Source organism: Dermacentor albipictus, chromosome 9 (assembly GCF_038994185.2).
Source record: "Dermacentor albipictus isolate Rhodes 1998 colony chromosome 9, USDA_Dalb.pri_finalv2, whole genome shotgun sequence".
Classification (NCBI taxonomy): Eukaryota; Metazoa; Arthropoda; class Arachnida; order Ixodida; family Ixodidae; genus Dermacentor; species Dermacentor albipictus.
Genome location: NC_091829.1, coordinates 25,762,317 through 25,789,989, shown reverse-complemented (window position 1 = coordinate 25,789,989; position 27,673 = coordinate 25,762,317). Strand labels below are relative to the sequence as shown.

The window sequence follows — 27,673 nt, the reverse complement described above, 5'->3', positions numbered from 1 at the left end:
GCGGTCGAACAGTGTCAGTATGGAAGCAACGTTTGAAAAAGGAGGCTTGTATTAGTCAAAGCATTGTAGAAGACAAGGCGTCTCGGTTCTGTCTATAAAGGCCTATGCTAGACGAAGACACCTTCAAAGCCTGCGGTAACGTTCTGACACGATTACCTTTTTTGTTCTTTGTCCGGGCACTGACAAAGGTGAGACGTGTTTGTTCTGTCGATGAAGGCTCCTATAACACGAAGACTTCGTTCTAAGCATGATAGCGACGTTTCGACAAAATGACTTGTCTTTGTCTATATAAGGTGCATTCGTTTTGTTGATAAAAGCTCCTGCAAGGCGAAGTCACCTTCGAAACACGTAGGGAACGTTTCTACAGGAGGACCACTCTTCATTTGGGGTCCTGATGCAGGCAAGGTGTCTTTGTTTTCTCGATAAAGGCTACTACAAGACAATACTCCACGCTGAGGCTTCATTTCGCCTACGACACGCGCGTCATAGCTAAACATGTCATAGCTAAAATGTATTAATAGCTTAGTCCTGTACCACCGCTCAGGTATCATATACGACATTGTTTTATGGCAAACTTGTTTTCACTGATCAAGAAAATGTGCACAAAGCCCTTGAACCACGTGGACTAAACAGTGTTCACAGGGCTTCTAGCATATCCGGCTAACAGCGACACTCCGTGTGCCATCATCTAGACCACGCGGTGTCAATAATCTATTTCTTCGTTAAAGATATAATGAGTGATAAGTGTGATTTGATTTTATACCGTTTTTTGTTGCTGCTTTCATGCACCGTGGCTTCTTGGCAATCCTACTGTGGCTTGGTTGATTTATTTTCATGCAATAGGGAAGTATTGAAACGAAGCTTTCTTTCTCTTTGCCTTTTCCTTCGACTTTCCCACTACTGCTCCATCTCCCCCTTCCACTCTCTTTCTCTTTTTATCCCCCTTAACCAATCCCTCCGTGCAGGGTAGCCAACCGGAACTACCTCTGGTTAACCTCCCTGCCCCCCCCCCCCCTCCCCCCCCCCTCTCTCTCTCTTCCCACTGCTGCTGGCTGTTGTTTTGCGGTATAGGTCTTCGCGGAATGCGTAGATCATACTGCAAATAATGTCGTCATATCATTGACATCTCTGCTAGCTGCTTACTAGGCAAGCACGACTGGCCGGTATTGGACACAGCGCAGAAAAACTTCGGATAATTCGGGGTGTCGGAACGAAAGTTTCGTTCCACTGGAAAAGGTTCCGTTCCGGTTCTGCTCCGGAACGAAATAAGAAATAATGAAACAACCGTAACGGTTGATAACGGTTTTGGTTCGCATGCAAAAATTTTCGAAGCAAAGTAACGATAAAAACATATTTATTTTTCTCAATAAGCAAATTACGAATTCTGAGATAATGCTCAGTGCATTGAGTGAAGGTGCTGGGCATGATTTTAGAAGCAGCACGTCATCGACTGTACTCGCCGAAATGCGAGACCGCTCTACCAATAAAACGAACTTACACGAACATAAACGAAAGATAAATTTCGGTAACAAAGCGTTGTACCTGTAGAAAACGAAACCATAGGCTCTTCAGCGCTTAAGCCCTGGGTTTTGCTACGATCTGCCAGAGCTTAGATTAGTGGAGCACTCGACCGTCTTTCGCTCGCACTATCGCTTTCTGAGATAGGTGCTTATGCGGACTCCTCAAATACGCGCTAATGCCGACGTTGCCTGACATCGTTTGTTTCGGATTGCCGACTTCCGTTTTCAACCGAAAGCCGATAAAAAATATGTTTCGCTTTCACTTCGAAGCAAAATAATAAATGACCTTTTGGTTACGTTTTCGTTCGGGTCAAAAATCTCCTTTTCCTTTCGTTTTTTTGTTTCGTTCCGTTCCGACACATTGCCGGATATAATACGAATTACGGCGGTCCGCGGTGCCGGGTGAGGCATCTAACTGCGGAGATGAGCTTCAACTACAACACGCCGTTGTTGACGCGTCGAAGTCGCCATTTCATCGTCGCAATTTTATCTCTTTTATATGATCGTCCTTCGTTGCCCTGTCATCGTCATTATTCTGCAATTTTCACTTTGTCGCTGTCACTGCTTTGTCGCATCCTTGTCATCACGCCGCCATCCTCGAGCCGTCATCGACATTGTGTAGTCGCCTTTCTATCTTCGTCATGCCATTTTCATCATGGCGTCGTCACAACAGAGTCGCCATCATGGTCGTTTATTCGTAGCTATTTTGTTTGCACAGTGATTCCACTGTCGTAATGTCTGTCATCAGACCGTCGTGGTCATGCTATTATCTTCACACAATTTCCATCATCAAGCATCGTCATCCTAATGTCATTGTGGCATCGTCGTCATTCCAGCTCCGTCATTCCTTTCATCACACGGTTCTGATGCCGTCGCCGTCATATCATCGGCATAATTCCAGCATCGCCATCACGTTGTTGTAAACCCGCCGTGGTTGCTCAGTGGCTATGGTGTTGGGCTGCTGAGCACGAGGTAGCGGGATCGAATCCCGGCCACGGCGGCCGCAATTCGATGGGGGTCGAAATGCGAAAAACACCCGTGTACTTAGATTTAGGTGCACGTTAAAGAACCCCAGGTGTTCGAAATTTACGGAGTCCTCCACTACGACGTGCCTCATAATCAGAAAGTCGTTTTGGCACGTAAAACCCCATAGTTCAATTTTTTTTTAATCGCGTTGTCCTCACGCCATTTTGTCACTCCAGGGTCGTCATGCCATGGTTGCCAGACATGCGTTGTGATGCCGTTGCGGTCGTACCAATCATCGCCATTTTGTCGTAGTCGTTCCAGTGTCATTGTCCCATTGTCTTTGCGTCGTCATCGATCGACCATCTTCGTGCCGTCGCACTCGTCCCACTTTCGTCACCAAGTATAGCACGTGCATGATCGAGCGCGACAAGTTTATGCTGAGCGAGGCGATTCCCAGTAAAAATTGTCCGACTGTGTACTGTGGCGTCCACTTGCAAATGGGCGGAAAGCAGGAACAGCGTTTTTCGCGAACGCCGTTGAAAGCCTCACCTGAACCGACTTCCAGAGCGCTTGGGATCCGCAGACCTTTCGCGACTATTTTGTCCTCACCGCAAACAATAAATCGTTAAATGATTAAAACACTATAACATTAGATCATACAGAAGTTTGAAAAAAATTAGTCACTTTAGCATCCACTACAGAGGATGAAGGCGAAAGCCTCCACGCTCACAAGACATTAATTACGTGACATTCTCATTCCGATGCCCTTGTTACTTCCTATTACTTGTTTTGTCCCACAAAGGATCGTGGGTTCGAGTGCCTTAGTTAACTGTGCCTTAATTAACTTTACCCTAATTAACGCCATAGGTATTTGGTTCGAATCCCACCAAAGGTCGGGGGTTCGAATGCATCAGTTAATACAATCTTAATTAAGTACCGTAATTAACGTCTCCATTATTAACGTCAAATGTCGTGGGTATGAATGCCTTAATTAACTATATCCTAATTAACGGTGTCATAATTATGTTCGCCTTCATTAGCACCAAACGTCGTGGTTCGGTCACCAATGGCGCTACCATCGACTTTTGTGCCATTGAATTTTGGTGCCATAACACCGGACGGTCAGTGTTTCGATAATGCCGGACACCTGATTTTTCGACCCATGAGCTACATAAGGCTTTCACATTTAAAATAGGGTATTTACGCAAACGTGGCCCTTGTACAGCGAACATAAAACAAAAGCGTCACAAAAAAAAAGAGAAAAAGATACGATAACAGCACGTTGTAAATGTTTGTCTTTGTACACAAGTCGATAAAGCACATTGAATGTGTCAGTAACAAATGCAACCATGGCGCATTTTAGGCTGTCGACAGCAGGTTTTAGCCCTAGTAGAGAAACCGGGTGATCTCGACAATAAAGCTGATTTGATTTGAAACATAGGCTTCCGAAAGAAATCCTTGAAAGCATACAATCCTGACATGTTCGCTCCCTCTAAAAACTACTAAAGAGTCACTCGAAACGAACGCCATCAATTATGTTTTTAACATGCAAGCAATACTGTAGTACGGCGATTAGAATTTCGAAAGCGTACGATATATTTAGAGTTTAGATGACAAGAAGGGTATTCTTGGTTCCCAGCCACGGCGGCCGCATTTCGATGGGGGCGAAATGCAAAAATGCCCGTGCACTTAGATTTTGGTGCACGTTAAAGAACCCCAGCTGGTCAGAATTAATCTGTAGTTCCACACTACAGCGTGCCTCATAATCAGATCGTGGTTTTGGCACATAAAACCCCATATTTCTTTTATGCCGGATTGATTTTTTTTTTGTATATCAGATCACTGCAAGCGCAGACCGTCATCTTGGCAGTGGAGTTCACAGTGATGACGAAAAAAGGCAAAAAAAAACATAACAAAGAAAAATTATTGCTTCAACGTCCAAAAGGTAATATGACCTTGAGCTGCTTGTCCCGAAAAGCTGAATTTATCGACCGTTCTTCATTCCCAAAGGCTGTTTACGACTGCGATAGAACATAATATAGAAATCGGGAGAACGAAACTTCGTTTGGCGTTGTGCAGTGAAGTGTATCATATTGGTCACTGCGAAAGGAAACCTCTTGTATCTATCCTTACTTTCTTCTTATCTTTCTACCTTCCCCTTTCCCCAGTGTAGGGTAACAAGCCGGGTCTTCCGTTCTGGTTGACGTCCCTGCCTTTCATCTCTCTCTTCCCCCTCTCTCTATTGACGCTTAATAGCCTTCATGACGTGGAAATAACGCAAACACCGAAGTGTCGAAAGAAAGGGTTAGCAAAAAGAGCTAACCCCCCCCCCCCCCCCCCCCGCTTTAGAAAAAACTATTGTTGGTGTTGTCGCAGGTCGCCCTATTACTATAGAAAACGGTGCAGTGAGCGAGACAGCCATCATGTTCTGTAACACGCCAGCATGGATCTAAAATGTGCATGCGAGACTTTTTTTAATCACAATATCTCTCGTCCTTTCGGTCCCTGTGCATCCTCCCACACGCACTCAGTGCTTACTCTCTCCTTTTTTCCTCTTTCTATTCCCCTTTCCCCCACTGCCAGTGTAGGGTAGCAAACCGGGTGCTCGTCTGGTTGACCTCTCTGCCTTACCTGTCCTTGCTCTCTCTCTCTCTCTTGGTCACGAATTATGGTTTAGTGTTCGTAAGGTTGCAAATCTGAGCATATTTTCTGAAAGCACGATGCAGACTTTGAAGAAAAGCGTTTGGGCCTGTAGTATGAATATTTAGTTCACTTCAGTCCAGCCTTCATGATTGCAAAAATAATTCCTTACGAATGTTTACCTTATATAGGTGACGCGCTATAGCATGAAAAGAACTGAAACTCTTATTACTATTAAATGTACCATTGATTGTCGGATTGAGGACCTTCTGATGCAAGGAAGAGCACGAGTTAAGTGCGGTGATACAGAGCAACTCGTCACACTTCTCGTCGAACTGAACAGTGTGCATCCTATACTAGCTGTGTTTTGCATTACTCTTGTACTAGAGTAACTTGTGGTATTGTTTATCGCTAGCAGTAGGCAACGTTTACATTCAGCGACAACGTTCAAGTTTTAGCTTATGTCGTCCGATCATTCAAACGTACCTTGCGTCTCCATGTGAAGACACCGTGACGGAAAGGGGCAGATCATGCTGTCGTGAATTTGCTAGTCAAATTTTATTGTTATTTTATTTATTATTTTTTATATAGAACGGAGCCCACAATGTCGCATAAAAGATCGCTCGCTCTCTCCTGCTACTTTCCAGGCCTCTGTTACGTCAAGGAGTGCATACCCGTGAGTAAAGTAACACGGCAGGGGAACGCCGCAATTCCTTTCAGGAGGAATTCCGCTCGTCATTTCTGCCAAACATGGAAATCTTCCAACAGACGTTAGATTCGGCAGGTGAAATGTATGATACGGGATTACACGTCAACTTCTAATCCGCACGTACTCAGGAAGCGTTACCTGAAAACGAATTCCATGTTCTCATTGGTCACAGTTTTACATATTAAACTTATACATGTATGCACATCGTGGCATCGGCCATAACAGCGGTGCTGAGGGAATAGAGAAGGAAGGGAGTGTACCAGGAACTGAGACGGCACAAGAGAGAGAGAGAGAGAGAAAGGCAAAGGAAAGACAGGGGGGTTAACTAGAGATTATCTCCGGTTGGCTACCCTGTACTGGGGGAGGGGAAAGGGGATGCAATAGGTGAGAAAGAAAGAAGGATAAAAAAAGGAAAAAAAACCTAAGCACACACACGCACGTACACACGAACTATTTCTATGGGCACTGTCACGCAACCCGCAAAGGCATTCCTAGTCTTACGCAGCGTCACCGTACAGTCCTGCGCCACACAATGTACTGTCACAATTTGTCAGAAAGTCCCGCGTCTTTCAAGTATCGCAGCAGCGCCTTCAGAGACGGCACAAAAGATAGCAACAGGTTATGCACCTAGGTCGGAAAAAAAACAAAAAAGAACGGAACCCTTCTTTAACGAGCAGGCGTCTGACCGTGACCGAACTGAGGTGCCGATTTGAATTGCATGATTTTTCTCGTCGCCAAGCACCCCTAACTTGCATACTGAGATCATTTCAGTTCAATTTCGACGTTTTTAGATTTTACTGTTCTTATTCATTAAACGTCATTTCCGGGGGAAAAAAAGATTTGGCAGCGACATTTAAGACTGCTTACGTGTGGCAGTGCGAAATATTTATACCGTTTGTATACCTTGGAACGTCATGAAAGCGCTCAGTTTATGCACTCGTGACCTAGCGCCACCTCTTCCCCGTTGGCAGCGATATCACGTGCCCAATGACGCGCGTACTACGCCACACGTCGTTTAGCCAACCAGACGGCTCCGACGTCACGTGTTCAATGACGTATATACTAGGCACACCTTTGGTCAGCCAGAACCGTGGAGCCGCCTTGGTGTCGGCGAATGCGTGCTCGTCTCGCACCCCAGAGGCTCGGGTTCGATTCCGACTCATACCGCGATGTACCTCATTTTCTTTTCAAAGGCACTAATTTATTTTGTTTACAGAAATGTCCCTCACAAATTTGGCGTCAATCCGAACATTGTTTTAGGAGTTCTTCCTCTTTCCGCCGTAGGCCATTTTTGGCACCATTTCTGTCAGCCATTTTTGGTAGTCTGTCAGCCATTTTTGATATCTTTCCGTCACGGCGACTACGACGAATTTCAGTTCAATGGGGCATGTAATGCTGTCGCATTAAACAAAAAAAAAAACTTCTGCGGTGGCGTAGTAGCTTTGGCATTGTTCTGCTAAGCCCGAGGTTGTGTGCTCGAATCCTGGCCACGGTGGCCGCATTTCGATGGAGGCGAAATGCAAGAACACTCATGTACTGTGCATTGGGTTCCCCTTAAAGAACCACAGTTGGACAGAATTAATCTGAAGTTTCCCAATACGGCGTGCTTCATAATCATATCGTGGTTTTGGCACGTAAAACCCTAGAATTATATCCCCCTCCCCACAAAAACAGAAGAACGCACTTTGCGTTAATCTTGTAACATTTTGACGGTATGTCTGCTTTTATTAGGCGGGGTTATATTTTAAGCGCAGCCAATACAAGGCTTACTGATATCCAGGAAAGTGGCTGCTCCAACGGAAGGAAAAAGGAAGGAAGGAAAAAAGTGGAGAAGGAAGGCAGGGAGGTTAACCAGTTTCGCTTAACCGGTTTGCTACCCTACACATGGGAGCGGGATGGGGGAGATGAAAGATGGGAGGAGGCATTGTTATACTATGTCGCATCATATCGTCATAAATAAAACAATACAAAAGGGTCGCATGAAGAAGGTGACCTGAAGTAACCGGCAACGACCGAACAAGAGATAAAGCGTCAGCTTCGAGCCAAGGTTTCGACAAGGGCACTTGTCTTCGTTAGGGCAAAGACTTGAAGGCAATGAACTGCGGGCGTAAAATTGACTTTGCCCTAACTAGGACAACTCCACTTGTCGAAACGTTGGCTCCAGGATGAGCTTCCTTTGTTTGCGCGCTGCTGATGGTCATCGTAGGTCGTCTTGTACCCGATTAAAATATTTCCTGTGAATTTCGCTTGCTTCTTCTTCTTGTTTACTTTATTTTATTTTTTTGTCTGGCAGCGCTTGTGTTCGCCGATGTTATGACCTGGCAATGGCGACTAATTGTTCTTATTCCACCTCTTTCAGTTAACTGAAGAGATGTTCTTCTGATTGACGCGCATCTGGAACGAAAGGCACTAAAGGACTAACGCGTTTTTCTTAGTAGAACATTAACTCCCAGCATGGTTCATTTTTCTGTTCTAACCGAAAAGATCTATAGGAACCTATGTCTTATTCCGAGAGCGGTGGTTAATGCTCAGTTCAGTCACCTACGCGCAGCAGGACCTGTCCAACCAAAACTCTCGACTCATTCAACGTCACGTTACATCGTAACGTTGACAGACAGGTTGACTGGGCGCTAGCGCAAACTGCGGTAATTCTTTAACTAAACTCCATTATTGTTCCGGCTCTTGTAGCGGCACGTTAAGCGAACTGCAGTTGTAAATGTATGTCGTGACACTATTCAAGCACTGCGTTCATCTACTTGTACTCAGTTTCAGCCTTAGCGTTCCACAAGAGCAATTCGTGAAACTCTTCGAGCGCGCAAGCGTAAACAAGAGCTTTAGGAAACAATGATTGAGCCTTCTGGTTTGTAACATTGACCACAGAATTCTCCCTGCAAGACATTCTTCCGCTTTTCTAACGTATATAAAATACCTTGGCTTACTGCCAGCGAATGAACGTTACCTTACTAGGGGATGTCAGCGGCGATCGTAGTTTGCCCAGAGCCGAACAAATACAAGCTCTCTCAGATCGTCAGCAGGGAATTTGTTGCCTAGAAGACATCCGAACCTACTGATTACGTGGTCATACCGAGAGTTATAGCGCAGTTGGGCGCATCGAATGTTCCATACTAAAAAAAAATATTAACCGTATTCCCCATAACTCCTGCATCCAATAACATCATATGGCATATGGGGAAAACGTGTTTTTCCATAGAATCCTATGTTTCCTATCGGATTATCGATTACGGGAGTTATGGGGCATACGAATATTTCAATAGGGGTAGCACATCTATGGTATTAACAGCAATCCGCTCATAAAAGGAGGAAGCGAAGATAAAAACTGCCCGCCGCACTCACCTTCGGTCAAAATCCTTAGCGCCGCGAGAAAGGAGACCAGGGGCACCATGGTGGACCAGCTATAGACCATCTTGGGCCGAAGCACCGTCTACGAGCAAAAAGCGTCCGTCATCCCCGGCACCGGGCTGTTCACATCAGCCCGCCACGGGGCACACCAACAACGGCACAGACATCGAGTCAAGTCAGTGAGTCGGCGGTTTACACAGCAACGGAAAGTGCTCAGCGACCATCAGCACCACGCATGCACCGTCGTCCCTACTTGGCCCGCCGTAGGAAGACGACCGCGCGCGCGCGCACGGTGGCTCGCTCGCGGCAGAGTCTGGACTTCCGGCCTGGCCATTGGCCCGTTGCGGAAAGCGCGCTCTCTGACGTCACGGGACGCTGCCCGCTGGGCCAATGGCGACCCGCTCGGCGGCCGGCGGCATTCAAATGTGGGACTTCCGGTGGCCAGGTCGCACCGCTCTTCCCGGATCTTTCCGGGAAGCTTCGATGGACCGACTGTCCCTGCGGCCACGGTTCAGCGGCTGACGGCTTTATTATTATTATTTTTTTTTCATACGGTGGCACGCCTTTTGTGTCGTGCGCACGCCAATCTACTGTTCGATATATTGTTCCACTGCGCCCACACCCGGTCGCTGAGTTTCGACTTTTGTGTACGCTGAAGCCTGCCCGTGCAACACTCGTTCTGAATCCGTGTGGCTGCCGTAGGTATACGTGTCACGTCATCTCTCTGTGGCAACGGTCAATAGCCGTATACAGTCGAGCCACAGACGTTTCAAGCCGACCCCATTAACTATGCGTTGATATTTATATGTTTGAATTGGAAAATAGCGAGGTAGCGACGCTGATGCTCGTACATAGATGATATAACTTAAAAAGGGCAGCGTCATTCCTTGATACAGCCAGGAGAGGTGATGGCACTGGTGTTCCAAGAAAAATGGATTGGTACCTATACGCATCCCAAAACTTATTACACATCGCTCAAAGCCAGCTGAGTTCTAAAACAGAACCGTTTTCGCTGGGGCATTATCATATCCAGAATAGTGACTTGAGCTTTTTTACCTGCCACAGTGGAGCAGCACATGTCGCAAAAGAAGGTGACATAAAGACACGCTAACTTTGACTCCTGCGTTTCTGTTGTAATGGAATTTGTATTTCGCTTACGAATGTATTTATTTGTTAATGAATGCTGCAGACCAACGGCGTCAATGCAGTTGTAACTGTAATCATTATAGCTGTTCGTGTTCCAGACAATCTGAAGGTTATGTTGAAAATGAATACAATTTAACAGTCATAAGCATCTTCGACAGATGACTATAGAGGGTTATAAGCCGTTTATAGAGGGCAGCGGTCATCCAGGGATACATCCATGCGTAAGAATTAAGTGTGGCAGCAGCTGTCTTTAACAGTAGCCGCAATTGCTTATTAAAACAAAAATTTCAGAGCATTACTTAATCACTGTTTGCTTAAATAATTAACACGCGATTACGAACACTGCTGAAGCTACAGCATCTACGAGAAAATAAACTTCTGTACACTGAATTCACCAAAAGGTTTCAGCACTGCGGCTTGTGATAGAATAAATTAATTTAGAAAAGCCACATGTTTAGTGAGTTCTTATACATTTCTTTATCTTTCTTTACTGTTTTGTATGTCCCTTAGTGGCATCACTACGAAAATCCCTCTTCGTGCCTGACCGCAGTGATCCTTCAGCCAACCTATCCAACCCTTACAAAAATATTTATAGAAAGTCTATAGACAGTCTATAGACGTCTGCAGATTGTCTAAATTGTAAGGGAAGGCCAACTGCTATGAAATATTGGAACGCGTAGAAAGCCTGGTTTATATACTTTGGGTGCAGAAGAGCCTCCGTGCAAAATCTGGCGTTTAAAATACCAGTAGAAATGTCAGGAAAAGCAACCAACAATAGCCGTTTCTGGTAACGCAGCTGAAAAAAAAAAAACGCCATCACCGCACACCGGAAGTGACGCATGACTTAGAAAGTGCACCTCCTCGGTATGACCTCCAAGTTATACAGGCGCCTGCGGTTGCCCTCGGCGCGCTGAAAAAGATCTCGGAGACGGCGTGCTGGCATTTGCGTCATAGCGACAGCCACCAGGTGCACACGTCGTCTGCTTAGGTGCCTTTTATAGCCACCAACAAGAAAACTATACGATTGCTAATCCTGTGGTTTTGTCAAGATTGCTTCATTGGTATATACTACTTATAACAAATTTAGCCAAAGGTACATTGTGTTGCTGTTGGCCTATATTTAACACACAGCTACGGTTAGATGCATTATAATCGTAGTGACCGCCCTTGCTGAAAACGGTCTCCAGGAATTTTGAAGGCGAAAAATTGAGTGCAAACAGCCAAGACAACCCACAAAGAAGCACAGCACCAGTGCTTGTCTCGTCTCTTCTTTGTGGGTTGTCTTGAGTGTTTGCCCTGAATTGGCTCGGCTTCGCGCCGCATAATGACGAGGGGCAAGAACAAAAGAACAAATGCTAAAATTTGCAGCCTACGGACAGAATTTATTGGCTATTTCTACAATGTTAATTAAAGGAGCAGCACTGACAGAGCAGGACAGCAGAAAACTAAGAAAAAATGGCTAGAATAAACGGGGGCAATACACACGCGACAGCCAGTGAGTTTTCTGTGAGCGCCAGTTCTGTCCGAGTACCTCGTTTGTCTTCCGTTTCCTCAGAGCTGTTCTTCTGTTTCAGAACGTTACATCTTTGACCAGATGGATCAATGTCAAAACGTCGCAGTGTCCACTTCCCGCGTGTCCACGTACTGTGTCGTGATTCCACGACACAGTATCCTCCTGGCAAACGAAAGCAAAACTGGCTTGGAAAAGCGATTACATTAAATTATTTGCGGCGCTCTAAGGCATGTCACTATATTTATTTGGATTTGGAGCAGGGTATCGAAGTGTAACTGTACCGAAAGCAGCAGTAGACTAATTTTTACAGGAACCGTAACTGAACCGGAACGTTACGTTCAATTCTTTCTTTTTTTTTTCTGGAGCAAATCCGAAAAGATAAAATAACGGTTTTCGGTTCGGTTTGGTCATTTATGCATTTCCTGCACTTGTGGTACAACTACGCTCCCTCATTTTAATATATCCTGTATGAATTCATACTACGCGATATACAATTGTACACATAAGGTGCAGGAGCCTCTTTCAGGTGCTGTGCACGTTTAGCTCCAGTATCTTACTTCAAATGTTATCCAAAATCTTCACAAATGAAATCAAATGCACATGAGTCTCCTATGATTACAGAAGTGGTGGCACCGTTATTACGGTTTTCAACTTCTCGCGTCGTCAGACAGGCATGTCAGTAATGCACTTTTGAAGGTTTGAAATTAGCGACCGCAAAATGCTTATCGTTTACAAGCGCTTCATTGCAGGTTGGTAGCTCGATCACAGTAGTTTGTTAAACTGAAGCAGATGTAATAAAATGACGTATTGTTTTTGAGGTGCGATTCCGTGATATTTAAGGCGAAGCTTTAGTTGTCTGTTTTTGGTTGTTGACAATGTTTATTTGTATGTTCGACCTCCCTTCCATATATGTGGCCACTGTTAGGAAAGAAGGGGAGATGGAAGAGGAACTGAGACAGGGCACGTTAATATTTCATGGCCCAAGACGTCCACCAAAGGTATTCTATAAGAAAGTCTAAAATTTTTCACCTGTGCTGTGACTCCTTAGGTGGCCTTACCCATTGATAGAAACTTGCGGGATGGATGGTTGAGGGTAGCCTACTAATAATCTTGCATCGGTGCTGGCGAAAGAATGTGTACCCCTAGACCAGGTAGTAGACATTGGCATGTTGTCCGATTGTCGTTATCATCATCCTATTTTTGTGTCCACTGCTGAACGAAGGCCTTTCCCAGCGAGCTCCAATTACCCCCGTCTTGCGCTAGCTCATTCCAACTTGCGCCTGCAAACTTCCTCATTTCATCACCCCGCATAATTTTCTGCCATCCTCGACTGCGCTTCTCTTCCCTTAGCACCCATTCTGTAACTCTAGTGGTCCACCGGTCATCTGCACTACGTATTACATGGCCTGAGCAGCTCCATTTTTTACTCTCTTAATGTAAACTAGAATATCGGCTATCCCCGTTTGCTCTATGACCCACCGCTCTCTTCCTGTCTCTTCGCATTACGCCTAAAATTTTTCGTCCCATCGCTCTTTGCGCGGTCCTTAACTTGTTTTCGAGCATCTTTGCTAACCTCCAAGTTTCCGCCCCGTATGTTAGCACCTGTAGAATGCAATAATTTTACATTTTCTTTTCAACAACAGTTGTAGGTACCCAGTCAGAATTTGGTAATTGCTGCCGTGTGCGCTCCAATGAATTATTAGTCTTCTCTAAATTTCCTTCTCATGATCTGGGTTCTCTGTGAGCCATTGAACTACGTAAACCTACTCCTGCACAGACTCTAGAGGCTGCCTGGCGATCATAAAATCTTGTTCCTTTGCCACGCTATTAGGCATTGCCTTTGTGGGCTACATATTGATCTGCAACCCTACTCTTACATTTTTGTCAGTTAAGTTATTCGGTGTTGCACCTCCAACAAGCTACCTTTAGGTGTGGCTGGACCGCCATGACCAATGGGTTTTCCAATGTAGCTTTGCTCTATGTCTTTGCTTTTCAACATAGTTATTCAGAATCACATTCTTCCTCTTGGTATAATGTGACTTCTGGTGCTGACTGTGCCAGTATCGCAAATCAGAATGCGGCATCAGTGCTTTTTCCACATGTATCGTACCCCTTTGGTGCTCTATATCCCAGATTAAACCGGCCCCTGTAATACTGAATGTTGGCCGAAAAAATAGTGCCAGTTAGCACCCCCCCCCCCTGTATTCTATTTAATAAAGCAATAAATTATGACAACATGTTGTACTGATAATTTTAGCTCCAATGAATATGTAAAGCACAAATATATTTTTATAGAAGGCATGTTATTCAACGGCTTCTTTGAATTTATTTTAGTTCCTATATATATCGTACGCCTTTCCTCGGCTACTGAATATGCTCTGACTTATATTTCAGAGAATTTCGACTAGTAAAGTTGTGATAACGAGCACAGCCGTGTTCTGCGTAACAGAACTATAAATCAAATCACGACATAAATCATGTTAGCATAATGCCGGCTCATAGGTATCTCTAAAGCTCACAGTCATCTTAATGATCTTCAAGAGTTTCCTTAATTTTCAAAAATTTTGTATATTTAGGCTACCCATTCTTGGCCCATTCTGTTTATGCCATTATGCATGGACCCCTTCGCCATTGCAATAGAATGGATATGGGTCACCTTGACCCAAGGGCTATAGAATATTTGATGTATCAACATACGGATGTGTCGTACTTATCTGTTATTATACCTCTCATCACCACTCTTTCCTCGACATACATCACCTTAATCCTTGTGACATCGCTGAGTCAACGCTGAGCATAAATGTGCGCATCACATTTTATTTGTATCATTTATTGAGCCACTTCACGAAAGCTTCACTGATCCCCGATATTCCAACATTTGCGTTGGATCCGCATAGCTTTGCATCTGTGGGTGGCCTATGGGTGAGCACTTGTACTAGTTACTGGTCTTTCTGTGCAGCTCAGGAGCACCGTGGAGGTTTTGTATAAAATAAGCTCATGCTGTTTCACTGTATTTTTCGTTGGTCATGCAAAAGAACCATTTCAAACCGGTTTGAACCATTATTTTTTCGATCCAGAGTTGAACGAGAACTGAACCGTGATTGCTGAACCGGAACGGAAGCCGGAGCAGAAACGTTTCGGTTAGGCTCTCTGGTTTAGACGTCGAGGACATTTATTTAATGAAAAAAAAAAGCGTAATAATATTTCTTTAAAATATCATGTCAACGCCCCTTTAAAATTAAACGTTACCATTTTTTTGTTTTTGTTTTTTAATTACTCGACGAGTATAACATATACCTTCGAAGACGGAACACACTAGCATGAGTACGAGGGGTCTCCAGGGGAACGGACCGGGGCAGTTGTTCGTGGAGTTCTGCGTGACTCTGAGCTGCACACCGTACAGAGCGAGCAGCGACTGTGATAACACGGAGACGATTAAACATTTTCCGTGTATGCGGATATAGCATTCGTGGAGATTTATTAGTGGTTCTGTGTGCACGGGGAGACGCCTCATGGGATCGCATAACGCTGGGCAAAATTGTTGCGGTATTGCGTCGATGACTTCTGTCATGGCACCGCGAACTCTGGAAAAGCAACCCGACGCTCTCACCTGCTATGACCGCAATGCGCGAAGGTAGCGTCATCTGGCGGCTTTTTCTAAACACGGCGCCACTTTTTCGAAGCCTCCGAGCTCAGGTGGCATGCCGGAGGCAATGTCCGGTGCTCCTTGCCGCCGCTTTGCTTAAACACGCCAGCTGATGGCGCTACTGGAGCATGTATGGTAATATAGGGGGACCCGAAACAACGGAGGCGTACAAAAACAAAGTTCCCAATGGTGGGTCAGAAAGTTTGATGCTGGGAATTTTTCGTGCGCATTTTTTTTTTCCTACAGAGAGGAAGGACATTAGGAAAACTAATAAAAAGAGATTGGTGGCGTAACCCAGCGCCGCTTCTTAAAGGTGACGCTCATAGCATCCGTCCACCCACCCATGATAACTCTAGAGAGAAGTAGAGCAAGGGAGGTTGAACATCGTTTTACATCAGTTGTGCAAACGGCCCGTTAATTATTCGAAAGCTGTTCGAAAAGCATTCTATTCGGTTCTCTTTGGCACTACTCGATTCTTATTCGAATTCTCTCAAGCAAATTACTATTCGCAACCCACCGTACTCTAAGCCAACCCAAAAGAGTAATCATATTTCTTGGCCGCCAGCGAGCCGATTCTGGTCACGTTTCTTCCATTTAAAAGAAAAAAAGCGTTAATCTCAAGAATCGTCATACAGATCATAAATTTATTTAAACTAACTTTCCGATAATAGATTTTTCTTTCTTTCTTCTTTTTGTGGCGCAATAACTGTACAACTCTGCCAATCGACAATAGCATGAGATATCGGAGCATTGTGAAATCAAATGTACCAGACGGGACGATCCAATATGACCGAATGTTATACTGAGGGTTCTCCGTTTTCTGAATTTATTTTCGTGCAAAATCTGAATCAATCTTGTCTATTTGCTTCGCGCATTCTTTTAAGGGGTCTGTAATGTGAAATTAAGAGTTTTCTGGCCTTTCTAGAATTACTCACCTTTTAGGTTTCCCTGTGTGCTAAAAAGAACTTTTCAGAAAAAAAAGAAAGAAAATAGCACGAAAAGACAATAAGCCGAGGGAACGTTATTCACAGTCAACATTTGCACGTGCAGAAGGAGTTAACGCCGTTACAATTTGCTATAACCTGCTACACGTGCATATTTACCAATGTTGGGATCGGTCATTGTGGCTGGCACTTTTCGATTTGCGGTACCATCGAGAGCACCTTTCAGCGTTCGCAGTGGATACTGGTATAAGTAAGTAGGTCCAGTACAGTATTTACAAAGACGGTTCCGTCTCGGGCATTTATTCTTCAGGAAGCTGTGGGCTCAGCGATTTCTTCAAAAGCATATGCGTGACACTATCTTGCCACCAAGGTAGTGCCAAGCACCTGTGGTGAGAGAAGTGAAGAGAAAGCTAGGAGAAGAAAGGCAGGGAGATAAACCAGACGAGCGTCCGGTTTGCTGCCCTACACACTGGGTGTAAGGGAAAGCGGGAATGGAATGAGGAAGAGAGTGAGCCCTGAGTTCACGTGGGAGAACACACAGGGACATTATGGCAAATGAGAGAGAGAGAGAGATGAGAAGGGGGGGTAAATGGTAGGAAAATAACAGCTCATACGTGTCCAACACTACTGGCTGTTCCGCCTTCATGTTCCGGTTCGCGATCTTATAGCGTGGTACTTGTGACTGACTCGCTGGTATAGTGAAAGTCGTGAGGAATGTTTCGCTACACGGTAACGTTTTCCTGCAGCAGCAGCAATGTTGTTTTTAATATTATCGTCGTCGTTGTTCATCACACACGTTCCCCACGTTGCTAGAGAGTCATTATCACGGCAACGCGAAAGCGACGGCAACACATATAAAATAAGCACGCAGGACAACTGTTCTACCTTACCATGCTTCTAAATCTAAACAAACAAAGAAAAAAAGACAGCTATTATTTCAGGGATTGTCCTGTGTATACTTCACTCTTCTGTGTGTTGCCGTCCCTTTTGAGTTGCCGCGATTGAGAACCTGAAGCAACTGGCTCAATTTTATACCCAATTTCTATCGAGTAAGTTCAGTTGAAAGGCGGAATTACATGTTAAAATGAAAGCAATAAGAGCAAGTCCTCTCGGAGACTGTTAATGCCTTCACAATGCTTATCTCCGCGTCTACAAGGTCAAGCATGGCACTCGACGCCCGATCGAGGGTTGTCCGGAGTGCGTCATTCCATCGGCTTGGCGCCGGCTGCGTGTGCGCGGTAAGGAGATTGTGCCCATGCTGAAAAAGTGTAGACTTAGCTACAGCTCCTAAATTACTTAGGGCTAATCGTTTTGAACACTTCTTAGGGAAACTGACCTTGATGAGCGAGTTGCGCGAGCACTTCGTGGTTACGACGAACGCCTCAAGTTTCTCAGTTGCTTTCTTTTTTTTTTCGCAGTGTATTCAGCGCGCGGTAACGTCATTATAATTGAGGACCCCGAAATTCGAAGTCTTCCGGATGAACCGAAATCGTCAATCCTTATACCGACGAAGTAAATAGGAGTGGCCGAACAGAAAATGTCACTGGAGCCAATGTTTCGGCAAGGAGGCTTGTATTCGTTAGGGCATCAACTACAAAAGCCGTTTAAAGCCCCCATATCTTCCTGTGCATTTCGGACTTGGATTGTTGTCTGCCTTGTTCGGGAAATTGTTTTGCTTGGCACACACTGAATTGGATATATGGTATTTGTTGCCGTCCCCTTTTTTACATTATTATTTAAATCTTAATGCTTTCACAAGTTGCCGGAAATGAGAAAATCTAAGAAAATTGTGACTCGTCATGCTTACGACTTTCTAATTCGGCAGTGTATGTATGTATATATATATATATATATATATATATATATATATATATATATAACGCGTGAGCTCTATGATATAGAACGTCGAAACCGAACATAATTGGGATGTGCCACCAACATGGGAACAGCACTTTTGTGCGGCAGGAGCAAACAATCTGGCCATCCTAATACGTAATACACATGTCTCCGCTTTTGACTCTCCCACATATACAATTTACAGGATTAGGGTGTCAGTTTCCGTAACGAACTTAAGGCTTTGTGAACTTGCCGCCATTTGTTTGTTTGCTTTTGTGTGTGTGTGTGTGTGTGTGTGTGTGTGTGTGTGTGTGTGTGTGTGTGTGTGTGCGCATGTGTGTGTGTGTGTGTGTGTGTGTGTGTGTGTGTGTGTGTGTGTGTGTGTGTGTGTGTGTGTGTGTGTGTGTGTGTGTGTGTGTGTGTGTGCGCGCGCTTGTTGACATGGATCAATTTTTGGGAAAGAAAATCGAAGCCCTAAATCGCAGTATTCGGCTTCCAGCAGCTAGTTGTACTTCCTTCAAATCAGTTCAGCAGCGTTTCGCATGTGCATTCACAGGGCAATAAATAAGAAAAATATTTAAGCTTAAGTTTCTACAACACCAAAACAGCTACTCTTTACGCGGGGTAGACCTGGTAAGTCAGAAAAGCCGCAAACACGAAAGATGAGTGGTAACCCCTTCCGTCAAGATCCCGCGCCAACCAGCCGTGACATCATCGACTTCGACAGCGCTTTGAAATTCATGACGTCACAATGACATATCGGCGCTGGTGTTTCTGCCCGAAATTCAAAACACTGGAACTTTAACCTTCATTTTCTCTTCTAATAATCTATTCCGTGAAATTCGCGAAAACATTTAAATATTAATTTACCTGTCTAAGGTGATCCAAGCTTGTCCATGAATAGATCGAAGACGTCATACCGCTGACAAAAACTACAATGAGTTCGTTTCTGCAGGGCCTCACGGTAACAAAATCACCTACTAAAAACAACAGCATGCTTATTCTGTAGTTAGAAGTAAAAATGTCACTACATTTTCACACGTACTCCGGGTGCTGATGTGTTGATTCAATAAGGCCCAAGGAAAAAAATCTACGCGACAGATCATATTGATTTTGGGCACCCAATGACCTTCTTGCATCAGAACCGCATTGTGAGAGTTTTATGAATTGCGTTTTATTCTTTTAAACGTTGCGATAGCGTACTTTATCAAGTACGTGGGGCATTTGTGGAAGCAAAACCCAATGCAGCTACTCGAAGGTATGCTTCATCTCGTAGCGCCTTAAAACAAAAACGCTAACAACAAAGAGGCAAATCAGACCTACGCAAGTACAGTTAGCTTTCTGATGGCAAAATTTGTACTTTAGTGGCAATTAGTATTTGTTAAGAGCGTGACTTGAAATCTGTTAGCTTAAGACTAAAGGTAATTGGAAGCCGCTGAGAGAGGCCTTCCTCCTGCAGTGTACATAAATATAGGCCGGTAATGACTATTTGTTAAAAAGTCATTTCTGTGCCACTGTGTATGACACATGACTGAGAAAGGTAATAGGGAACGAACGCCATTGGTCTTTGTTTACGGCAAGCAGGAAGTGCTAATATTTTCATTGGTACAGCTGAAGACGTGATATGTCATAATGGATGCAGCCACACAATGAACCATTCAGCATTTCACTCATTGGTGATTGAAACAATCAACTTGCCTGGTAGTGTCTGTTGCAATGACAAGTCGATTTTTTGCATTACAATCATGTTGCTTGCTTTGTTTGGTTACATCAGCAAAAACGGATTTACGTAATGATTTTCCGGCTTATGATGAAGACGTTGGGCTTATAATGAAGCGCTAGTTCTGCCTAGCGGTTACCGAACTTCTGCAGAAAGACATACATCGCCTTTGTCGTGTTTTCCTCCAACATATTTCGGAAATTGTAATAAACCAAGCTATAAATGACCTCCCTTTATCAAAAATCTTCACGATACGAGTATATTCAAATTCAAAAAGTTGTTTACTATATCTAGTGTAACGTTGTTCGCTATTTTATTGACTGTGAAAGCATGAGCATCGTCATCTTTGTCGGAGGCAAGAAAACAGCTGGAGGAATAGTAACGATGTCGATTCGATATTTGTTCTCTCTGTATATTGAAACTCTCTCTGACATTTTTCTAATCAGCAAACAAAGAGAGAGAGAGAGAGAGAGAGAGAAACGACATTGCCTGCCGGATTAAAGTTATAAGAACAAAAACGAAATCATTATATGTGCTTTGAGAACAAGCAGGGCCTCCTAGCACGCACAAAATCCCAGCGTATTTATAAAGTACACCTGCATTCATTTTCTTGCAACGCTAAGAAGCTGCATAACAAACGCAATGTCATGCCTTAATCATTTACGTCGTTGTTTTACAGCTTACACATGAAAACTAGATTCAAGGAACAACTACTAAAGTATTGTAAAAAATAATTAACACGAAGTTTGAGTTGCCCACAAGCTAAAGATTTCCTTCAATGCACTTAAACTACATATCCTTGCAATCAGCTTGTTGCAGTAAGAAATGTGGCAGAAGAGTGATATACGCAGTGCGGAGACGTACGTATTTGGACTGGTTGCTTCATGACTTGAGTGCAGTGTTTCATGACTTATGTAGTCTTTTGAAAGGCGATGCCGGAAATGATATGGTGCGATGGGACAGCGGGTATGTTAATTAATATCAACTCCATCAATGTTACTAATGCAGTACTCAAGGTCTTTTGCGCACTGAAAACGGGTATTAATCAATTTACTCTGCGAGTGAGCCACAAATAATCTCATAGCGATTAGCGATTGAAACCTCTGAATTCAAGTCAGCCAAAAGAACCAGAAGTGATTTCGCCTATGACGCAATTTCCCTGCTTTAAGTTACTCGCTTGATATCCTTGCACAATCTTATAAGCTTATCGCTCACAATACGTTTCAGGAATGTAAAAGAAATCCCCAAGTTTCAGCAAAGGGAACGGGAGTATTTTCCAAAACGCTTAGTTCAGCACCAGGTCGATTACAACACCATCGCCTCAATGAGTAGAATAGGTGTACTATTAGAAATGCACAAATTCACCATTTTTGTGTCATGTGATTTTAAGTAATAAGAACTGGTTGATTTATCAATGTACCGACTAAATAATGCTGGCGGTTACTGCGCTTGAAACGTTATTTCACCTTTGTCTACATTAAACGCATTGTTGTTGTCTGTACGAGCACACCTAGAAAAAGTGCATGTCTATTCTGCCACCAGCAAGCGAGACCTTACGAAGCAAAAATGTTGCCCACCTGCAACGTCGGATGTAAGGTACATACGCACTACTTCGACTCCAACCAGTAGTCGTCATCCGTGGTCTTTCGAGAGCTAGTACATTATGTGTTACGAGAGCATGTGTCCTGTCGTAACGCACTCATAAAATCATTGGCTTTAACTAATAGCATTTTTCCTTCAATGACAATTTACAAATTAGTGGTGATGTGCTAGCAGCAATTACTTGCCTCGCAAAATTGCCATGACATTAACCTCCTCCTCCACCCCCACCGTCACATTTTCTCCTTCCTGTAGCAGCGTAACATCGTTTCCTCTCGTTTCTCACAGGTGGCGGCACCATCCCGGCAACGTTGACGTGAAGCGAATTCGCGCCAAGCTCTGACGTCACGAAGCAAGAGAAAGAGGAGGAAGTTGCTGGCTCGCTCTAGCAGCAAAAAGGTAGTTGGAAAGGGCGCGCGCAATAGCGTCGTCTTTCACGCGCATACAACAGACTTCCTGCTTCAAGGTTTCAGAGTACGCACTAGTACGTGGCGCCGCCTGTCGGAAGCCTCGCAACGCATACATCCACGTTCCCAGGTGTGAACAAAACAAAGCATACAAAAAGAAACGGGATTGAGAGGGGGCTCCCTAATGTTGCTCGCGAAGATACCTTCACCGTTGTCATGCCTGAACTGCAGTGAAGATGTTGTGCGGAGCAATGATGGCGACTGGGAGACAGTGCATGTGCCAAAATAATCTGACTATTTATTTATTTATCTGTTTATTTATTGCGATCGCTGGTAAGATAAAATACGAGATATGAAATTGTTGCAGTAGTAAAAAAAAGCGCGACATGAGAACCTAACGATTCTATTTCATGCTTCGTCGATGATCCGATCGCCTTCAGCTCCAACCAGCAGTCGTCATCCATGCTCTTCGGAGAGCTAGTTAGTCCATGTTATCATCATTATAGCGTGGTCAAGAGCGCGTATCTGACAGGTGTAGAATCGAGCAAAATGAATCCTTACATTGTATCGGCCAGGAAGTCCGAGTTATTTAGCTGTAATAAAACTGAATTCACTCTCGTCATAACTATATAAGACAATTTCGCCGTAACCATCGTAACCAGCAAAGAACGTTGTTTTAAGCTTATGCGTCAGTTTAACATTTTGATCGGATTTTCACAGATGCTTACAACTTATAAGCTGAGAATGAAATATTGCTTTATCTTGACATGAACCATACTAACGTTCCTTGCACATGTGTGCACTGACGCAGTTTCTCATTGAAAACGTGCCATGAATGCAATAATAGAATTCTATATAGTAATTTTTCCCTGCATACCCAAGGTTCCTACAGCAGTTGCGGTAAGCACGGCGAACGTGAACTTCCGAGAGAAGTGAGAAATTAGCGATTATTTTTACTGAGAAATTTCTGCCATATCACATGTTTTCATTCAACTACAAGCAAAGCAAAGATATGATTAACGGGTACTAAAAGTACCTTTTGGCCTTCATTCATTCATTCATTTTACATCATTAAGTAAGGTTTTGTAACTAGTCTGATAAAACCCAAGTTTTTATGGCTTTTTGTAGTGCGCCAACTCGTGTCCTCGACAGTGAATTTAGAGTTACGTTAACTATACATCTTCAGCAAAAAAAAAAAAAAGCGAATACACGCCACGAAACTCTATTCTTTTCTACTATTTTTTCTCAATTGCACATTTATGGCCTAAGCACATGTTAGGCTTACAGGATGGATGCAGTCCTCTAAAAAAACGAGAAGAAGCTTTCCACATGAATGATACGAACTACACGCTTTTACTAGCCACATAAAGCTTCCGGCATATTTTGTTTCCTCAATCGCTGAACCTCTTAATTGGAAAACAACAGTTTCAGTTGTTAGCGGCACGCTATCTTCGACGTAGCTCTTCTTTCTGCTTTAAAAGGTGTACCGACGGAAAATATTTTTCTAGTTCATCTTTATTGGCTTTCTGGATAGCCGTCAGCCCAGTAATTACGCTATTCAGCCTAAATTCCCCGCGAGCTCAAGAAGTAAAAAATGCTATTATCTTTTAATGTAATCAATTGAAAACGCGCTCCAACGGCAGCGTGGCTTCAGGCGTGAGAAAAAAAGACTCGTTGCGTTATCAAAACCTGTTCTGGCAGTTTCGTGGAACTAGACACTCTGACGCGTACACACACACACACACACTGAGGCAGTGCTGTCAAAAGCCGATTCAATGGAGCACTCGACAGGAGGAAAGGGGAGCGCGTGTCATCCCCGAGTTTAAAAAATAATGGCAGTTATTGGAGAACGAAACTATAGCGGCGCGAAAAGGCAGGACACGACACACGCCGCGTCATTGCAGTGCAAATATATGTCTGACTCTTCGTCATTCTGTTACGTCTCTGTGACGTCTCGTCCTTCGCTGCGTCGCCTACTTGGCTGACGCGGTTGCCCTCGTTGACAGGCGGGACGGCTGTCAAAAGCACCGCGCCAGCTCCATTCGAACGTCGGGTGATCCGTTTCCCAGCCGAGCACGATCGATTCTGGGAATTAGCGGTCTTAATAACCTGGAAACAACGGTGACTAGCGTTTTATTCAGTGTCGCGAAAGCAAGAAAGGCGGGTCTCCGATTTAATATTTCACTTTAAGTCTGAGACGACCTAAGATGAAAGGCATCTGCTGTCGGTTTTTTGTTTCATGACATTTGCTTTCGGGCTGCCGTTCTCAAAATTCTGAGGAATAATGTAGTCAAGAATCTAAGACCTGGTGTGAGCAACATTAGTGATAGAATGGTGTGGCAATATAACCCGCATGTACCGCATGTAATATAGCAGGGCGTGGCATACGGCATAGAAATACCTGAATATATGCGTAACCCCACGGCGACGGCAGAAATTCCCTTGGAGTGTCCATATGATTGATATCACAATAAACTTTGGCATAACGTTAAGAGACAGGAAGATAACAGTGTAGATCAGAGAACAGGCGGGTATAGCCGATGTTCTAGATCACATTAAGCGAAAAAAAAATGCGGCTGGGCAAGCCACCCGCAATTCGTAGAGCACTCTCCGGTGAACTATTAGGGAGAAAGAAAAAATGAGAGAAGGCAGGGATGTTAACCAGAAATGCGTCTAGTTGCAACACCCTCTAGACACACACACACCGCGTCGTGCCTATGCGTTCACGTCAACTTCTCACGTCCTTCTTGTCAGCGATGATGTTCTAAAGGCTCGCATCAATTTCTTGCACGAAAGCGGTCCAGATTTGAGAATTCGAAGTTCTTTGCTGTTTAAGTTCACTCATTACCATATTCACCCTGAACACCTCTCCCCCCTCTCTCTTTTTATTCCAGTCTCCCTTCCCCAATGATGAGTAGCAGGTCAAAACTTTGATTCAGGCCAACCTCCCAGATTTTCTGTCATAATAAATCTTTCCCTCTCGTGCCCGCGTCTTGTTTGCGCTGCGATAGCATTCCAAGATGGCAAGCCAAAAACCCCGCATTGTGACACTAGTTGACGTAGGTTTTGCCCTTTAGGCATCAAGTATCTTCCCGCGTCGACTTCTAACTTTATGAGGTTCTGGACCTTGCTTAGCCGCAGTCGTTTACAAAGACGCTCAGTCCAACCTCTTTCACTACATGTTCCTTACCGTGTAAATTTGATCTGTGAAACACGGTACGCACCTTATATTAATTAAAAAATCATACAGTATCAAAACACGATCTGCCCTTTTGTGGTTTCGTTGCCGTAAGGGGACAGAAGTTATAGCTTTTCAACCAGAGAATGCTTCGAAGTAAAAGAAGTGCTTAGGCGTACCGTTAGTAACGCTATCGTTAGTACACAAAGAAACATTGGTACTTATTACCAATTTTAAGAAATTGCGTAACTCAAGCCAAATTCACTAGAAGAAGTTTCGTGCTGAGCATTGCCTCGCTTCGTAATAAGTTTGGGCGCTTTGTACGGCCGGAGAACGCAAATTATCTGTGAAAGCCAGCAGTTACCGTTTGACGTTTCTATTATTTCAAAGCTTTATTTAGTTTTTGACTTTACATCGCATTACTTTTCCTCGTGATGCTGGTTAGAGATGCCATTCTGGCAGTATGTCGTTCTATCAGCAAGCCCAATGCCGTCACTATCATCATTATAAGCGGCACTGGTTTTTAGTACAGAGCCGTCGTTCTTCACAACGTTCTTCCATTTTTTCCTATCTTATCAAGTTGTGTTGATGAGCAGCAACCGGCCACTTGCTTAGGCACAGTCTGGAAACAGTGCCTGCGTTGTGCCTCCCGCAGCTCCATTCTAGGGCATGCCATTAAGCCGCCGTTAATTTAGACACTTACACAGTGCTTTGCAGTCGCTCAGATAGAAAGAAATAATAATAACGAGCAGACAACAACGACGAGTAGGAAGCCGTTGCGATCGCTATCATGCCTGCAACGGAGTCGGTGGCCATTTTTAGACACCGAAGCGCCCAGCATACGAGCACGCTGAGGCTCCTGCGCGCGGGTACGTATATACGGGCGACTTTCACTCCCCCCCCCCCAAAAAACTGTGACCTCTTCGTGCGCGCTGTGTTCAGTTCGTCGCTTTGGCGGGGTCTCCTCTGCATGAGAATAGAGCTGTCCGAGCCTGCGGGGAACCGTACGACAACGCAGCAGGAGCCGTCTGTTCAGCGTTTTCTTTCTACAGTTACGCTTTGTTTTCTTTCTGCGCGATGAAAACCGTCACCCTTCCCTTCCCCCTCAGCTTCCATCTCCTTCTGACTGTCCTTCCTTTCTCGTATTCGTTTCGTTCAGTCGTCCTCTCTTATTTGCTCCACGCCACCGGCAGTTCCGGCAGCGACGTTCTCACACGCGGCTCTCTCGCCGTACTGTATGTGAAGCAAACTGAAGCACTGCCTCTTCCCTCTCACTACGCGAACCCTCTCCAGCAGAGCCTTTCCTCGACGTCCGTCATGCCGTCTCGTTTTCACATGAAAACGACAGCGGCCGGCGGGTGTCCGGTTGTCAGGCTGGCGGCAACAAGGGCCGTGCTTCCCTTTCGCGCTTGCGGCGCGCGGAGCTGTCCGTGCCTACTGCCCGGTCACATTGCGGCCGCAGATTCGACATCGACGTGACCAGTGTGATACATTCAATCGTACGGGCGTCCAGCATTCCAAATCTCTCTCTCTCTCTCTCTCTTTTTACAGCGAAGCTGCTTATGGCTACGTTCTGGCGGATCTCGTCTCTGTGGACATAGACCAACAATTTTTCATACGTGGCCCGATCCCGAAGATAGTGCAATGCTGGGCCGACCCGCGGCGGAGGTGAAGTAGGCGTTGAACACTCCCCTCCCCATACGTGGGCCATTAAGCACTACGCTAAGGTAGTGCAATGCCGGGAAGACCCTCGGTGGAGGTGAAGCAGGCTTTAAGCAGTCCCCAGAAGTAGGCCGATGCCGAAGATAGTGCAATACCGGGCCGACCCACGGCGGAGGTGCACCTGGCCATTAAGGGGCACGCATTCACAGCTTAGCTGCTCATCCTTCTTGACAGAGTGGAAGGGCACTGGATTCTTTAAGCGAAGCTTTCTTTGCCTCTCCGACTTTCCCACTGCTGCTGCTGCTGTCTAGCACACCGCGTCGGAGAGTGGTTCAGAGCGTATGTATACGTGGCAGGAACCAGTCAGAGCGGAAAACGCGACGCGAGAAACTCGTTTGGACGCCACCGCGTCGCATGTACACAATGCCTTTTGGAACTCCCTGCCTGTCGTCACATTAGCCTCTTGCCACCTGTAATTTTCCGTGGCCCTCCTCAAAAGCATTGCAGAAACTGCAGCACTTCCCCTTCTACTAACCTGCGAGTCCAGAGGGGACATAGAAATGTAGAGAGGAGGGAGGCGAAGAGGCAGTTCCCATACAAGGGGGAGGGGGAGGTGGTAGGGAAACTGGTTAAGTTTAAGTTCAAGGTACGGTACAGTACGTTCCTGCTATTTCTGATAAAATGAACACCATGCAAATATGTCAAGTGGACAAACTATGCAGGGCCTGCAGAAACAGAGCTGCATTAATTAAAGCGCACCGCAGGGTCTAGGCGACTCTACGGAAGCGGTCGACCGTCAAATCAACTCTTCGGCGGCCGCCGCGATA

At 44.8% G+C, this 27,673-nt stretch overlaps 1 protein-coding gene across 1 annotated transcript in view; it reads right to left on the bottom strand.

Annotated features, from left to right (window-relative positions):
- Positions 1-27,673, bottom strand: part of nompA (no mechanoreceptor potential A) — a 99,417-nt gene that overhangs the window by 58,634 nt on the left and 13,110 nt on the right. Inside the window, exon 2 of the mRNA XM_065431732.1 lies at positions 9,190-9,277. Coding sequence (XP_065287804.1) covers positions 9,190-9,277 — 88 coding nt within the window. The remainder of the gene's footprint in view (positions 1-9,189; positions 9,278-27,673) is intronic.